General features: G+C 35.4%; 1 protein-coding gene across 1 annotated transcript; it reads left to right on the top strand.

The window, feature by feature from the left end:
* The first annotated feature begins 460 nt into the window (after window positions 1-460).
* LOC126726216 (uncharacterized) lies at window positions 461-1,149 on the top strand. Its single transcript, XM_050431428.1, has one exon. It carries the CDS (start codon window positions 632-634, stop codon window positions 1,010-1,012), a length of 381 nt encoding a protein of 126 aa, XP_050287385.1. The 5' UTR covers window positions 461-631; the 3' UTR covers window positions 1,013-1,149.
* Window positions 1,150-4,388: the final 3,239 nt, after the last annotated feature.

The raw sequence follows: 4,388 nt of genomic DNA on the forward strand, positions 1-4,388 counted from the left end.
ACTAGAACATATGTGAGTATATAATACCTTTTACAATAAGTTTAGTCTCACGATTTTTCTTTTTATTTTAAATTTTTTTTACAAACATTTAGTGCCAAGTTATAAATAACAAACAATAAAATGATACCAATATTGAGTCCAAAAAAGAGTTAATAATATCTTTTTTAAATTTTATTTTACAAGAATTTAGAAAGAATCAATAATAACTTTAATATTAGTTATAATGATAAAGAACTATCATCAATAGCAAACACCATAAATTAGAACTTTCTTTAAAAAAAAATCCTCAAATTTTTGTTGTAATATGTAATGCATTCTTTATCCCCAGGAAAGAAAAAAAAGAAAAAGAAAAAAAAGTCGGTGAACAATACAACAAACATCCTCGAATCAAACAACTGTACAACGGTAACAACTAAACTGGCAACTAACAATTGGACCCCACCCCACCACCAAATCAAAATTCCTTTCTTTTCTCGCCTCCGAATCCGAAAGAAAGCCCTAATCCCAAATTAGAAAAATTTCCCAATTTACTCAAAACCCTAAAAGGCTTCTAAGCTCTCTCTCTCTCTCTCTCAAAATTCCCAAATCAAGAAGGCGAGCCCTCCAAAAGAGCTCGCCTTTTTTGACAAACATGCCTCAGTTCTCTCCCCTCTTCTTCATCATCATCATCGTCGTCTTCATCTCCATCCCCACCGTCCGATCCGACTTCGACTCCTCAACCATCCGATTACACTCCGAAGACGCCGCCGATCTCTGCGGCGGAGGAGGAGGAGGAGGAGAAGGACCCGTGGCCGCGTCCTGCCCCGTCAACTGCTTCCGGACCGATCCCGTCTGCGGCGTCGACGGCGTCACCTATTGGTGCGGCTGCGCCGACGCCCTCTGCGCCGGCGTCAAGGTCGCCAAGTTGGGATTCTGCGAGGTCGGCAATGGTGGCCCCGGCCAGGCCCTCCTTCTTGTCCACATTGTCTGGCTCATTGTGCTTGCCTTCTCTGTACTTTTTGGCCTTTTCTGATTGATTGCTCAGGTTTCTTTTTGGAGAGGACAGAGGCATTTGCTCTTTTGGGTTTCTTTGTTTTGTTCTGTATGTAATATGAGGCTCCTATTCTTTATCTTGAATATATATAAAGCTCCGATTATTTGTTTTGTTCATTCTTTGTGTGTATGAGTGATTAAGATTATGAGAATGTTTAATTGTGAAATGGGTACAAAAAAATATCAATAAACTTGATTATTGATAACCTTCTGTGTTGGTTTTTGGGTGTAAAAGTTAAGATTATAATGTGCATGAAGATTACAATCCTGTATTGTTTAAATCCCCTCGGGTGCAAACAATTTCTAGGGGCCACGTCCCATTGGTGAAGCCAGCGATTTACCTGATCTGGGTGATGTTGGCATGGTACATGTGTCCGGGGTATGTACACTCTCTAGGGTTTTTCATCAAAAAAAAAAAAGAAAAAAAAAAGAAAAAAGAAAAAAAAGATTACAATTCTGTATTCCTGTCACAATTATATTCAAGGTACTGTGACTTAGTTGTAATCATACAAACTGTATTTTGTTCATGAGGTTAAGCAAACTCTACCTGGGGAAGGAAATACAATGATGAGGACAAAAGAAGAAGCCATCCTGTTTTAGCTTGTTGTAAATAGGTTGTCTCAATTAACTTTTATTGGAAAATTGGTTTGTGGGGGAAAGAAAACCCAAGCCAGAAAGCTCTTTCGGTTGACTCGTGTTGGATCTTAGATGCTTGTTTTAAATTGGCTCCATCTTATAGCAAATGGCTGCTTTCTTTGCTCTCACTGGGTAACGAAAATGGCCCTGGTTTTGTATCTGAAGTGTGACTTGCACTTGACTGTCCATGTATCTCAGTTATGTCATGGTTGAAGTTGTGCTCATACGTCAATACATTATATAGACTTTGATATGACTTGTACAAGGTTATACCATTGCCATTGAATGCAATGAGTAAAAATTTAGAATGTAGCTGAAAGATAGTTGGACTGAAGTAACATTATAGAGAGCTTATCGACAATACTTTAGCCTAACTGAATTGTATAGCTTTGTAAATGATTAATTTTTCTCAGAGTCTGTGTTCTGTAGCATGGATAGGTTGATTGAAAATGAAAGTATGCCTATCATTCATTAAAGAACACACTGCAACTTGAAATTCTTTGCATTATAAGCACAAGATAAAAAAACTCTTCACAAATCTACTTGGAAGTGGTGGATATTTTGCTAAATTTTGTTTGTCTGCCTAAGACTTGAAATGTCTTGAGATAGTTAAATTGGACTTTGATGATTTCAATTGTCCAAACATTTGTGCTAATATATATATTTGAAAATTTTACTCTCAAACCAAATGGAGGGGATTGCTTAAAAATTTTGTATCGATGTCAAATTTTCAGCAGTGCAATTTCTGTTCTGGATGGTTCTATTGTATTCTGTCTTAGAAGAATTTTAAGGTTTATTATTTATCTGTGTGCTTGGTAAAGCCAATACCCTGTCCCCCAAAAGTACATAGGTAAAGCATGCTGTTGGTGGCTGGTAGCTCTGTTTCAGTAAAGAGGGCAGCATACTTTACAATCCGTGCAACTGTATCTGCAATTTACTCTCTTCCAGAGGATTTACTTTAATGCTGAAATGTTTCAAAGTACTGTTATACCTTGTGCCATTTTCAGATCTTCAAATGCCTGTCCATAAAAGTAAATGATCAAAACAAAGAGATGTCAGCATTGACTGATTGCTATAGTTCAGTTACTTAGACCATGTCTAAGAGTTCTAGTTTAAAGCTAAGGTTGAGTGCATGCAAATTTTGTGCAAGGCCAGGCTTTGCTTCAGCTACTTGAAAGAGTTGAACTTAAAAAAAATAAGATGAACCATTTTAATTCTGCTTAAATGTATGTAGAGAATTTATTTGTGGAATCAAGGCTATGTTTGTTCTTGTATGCCAAAAATTATGTTGCACTGCCATTGTAAATTTTTGTTTATTTTGAACCTCTTGGGTATGTTGGCAGGTTAATTAGTTGACAGATGTGTGCTCTTCCATAGATTATATATATTTTTTGATAAATACTCTTCCATAGATTATATTCTTTAGAGATGTTTATTTTTAAGAAATACAAAGATCACTTCTTAAAGTTGGAATCCCTTGTGTGCTTTGGTATATTCTCTAGTTGTTTTTTGTGTTTGTGCTGTTTAGTCATAGAAGATGAAATATGTTGTGACTTCCACATGTCAGAGAACACAAGTGGTTATTACAAGTGATTTCACATCCCTACAACATTATTTGAAACCGTCACGTTCCTCCATTTTAGCCACTTTAGTTACTCTTCCGACAATATCACCATTTGCCTCCACCACCCTACTTACTACTTGGCAATACTGTAAGTACAGATTAAATACGAGGCTAAAACACCTCCACTCGGTATATACATGGAATTTAAAACACGGTTTATGCTATAGCTTATAAATATATGAGCAAGTTTCCAACTTAGCTCCCTGGCTGTTTCACTTTCTCTGTTCTCTTATTAGAAAACCAATAGGCCAACATCAAAATCTCTGAATTGAATTTTAACGAGAATCCCTCTGATTCCCTAATCCCTCTTTTCTTTTCTTTATTTGTTTAGGGTTTTATCAAAAAGTGTCTCTCTCTCTCTCTCTCCCCGTTTGTGTATGTGTCATGGCTGCACTGTTGTTGAATTCTCTGCCACTGGGGTTCAGATTCAGCCCAACGGATGAGGAGCTGATCGACTATTACTTATGGTTATGGTTGAAGATCAATGGGAATGAAAAGGAGGTTTTGGTTAATCATGAAATTGATGTGTAAATGCAAGCCCTGGCATTTGCCTGGCATTATTACTTATTCTTAATACTTTACTGTTATGATCCCAAGCCCAAGTTCAATTTATTTTTTATTTTTTAAATATTTTTCTTGCTAATTAAGTTTTGTATATTTGAATTGGGTTGGTAGAACTTTGTGTCTTGTTTGGTTCGATTTTTTTAGATATTTGTTGTTGCAAATTATCTTTCTAGATTTTGGTTGGTGAAGCCTTTTGTCTTACTATGTTAGAATTTTTGTTTGAATTCCTCTTTTTTTTTTGGGTAGTAATTTGGTATGTTAAATTCGTGGTGGAAATCAAAATTAGTAAATTATTGAGCAATTATTTCATCTGCCTATTTGAATTCTGTAAATTTGGTTTTTATTTATCTATTATTGTTTAAACTTGGTTAATGTGTAAGTTGAATTTGGTATTTAGTGTTTTTCCCCTTCAATAACTTTGTTTATGAGATTTAATTTGTAATTTATTTTGGTAGATTAAAGTGCTATAGAACAGAAATGATGTTGTTATTTAATCTTTAGGAGGTATATATAATATTCACATTTGACTTTC

This window comes from Quercus robur, chromosome 5 (assembly GCF_932294415.1).
Source record: "Quercus robur chromosome 5, dhQueRobu3.1, whole genome shotgun sequence".
NCBI lineage: Eukaryota > Viridiplantae > Streptophyta > Magnoliopsida > Fagales > Fagaceae > Quercus > Quercus robur.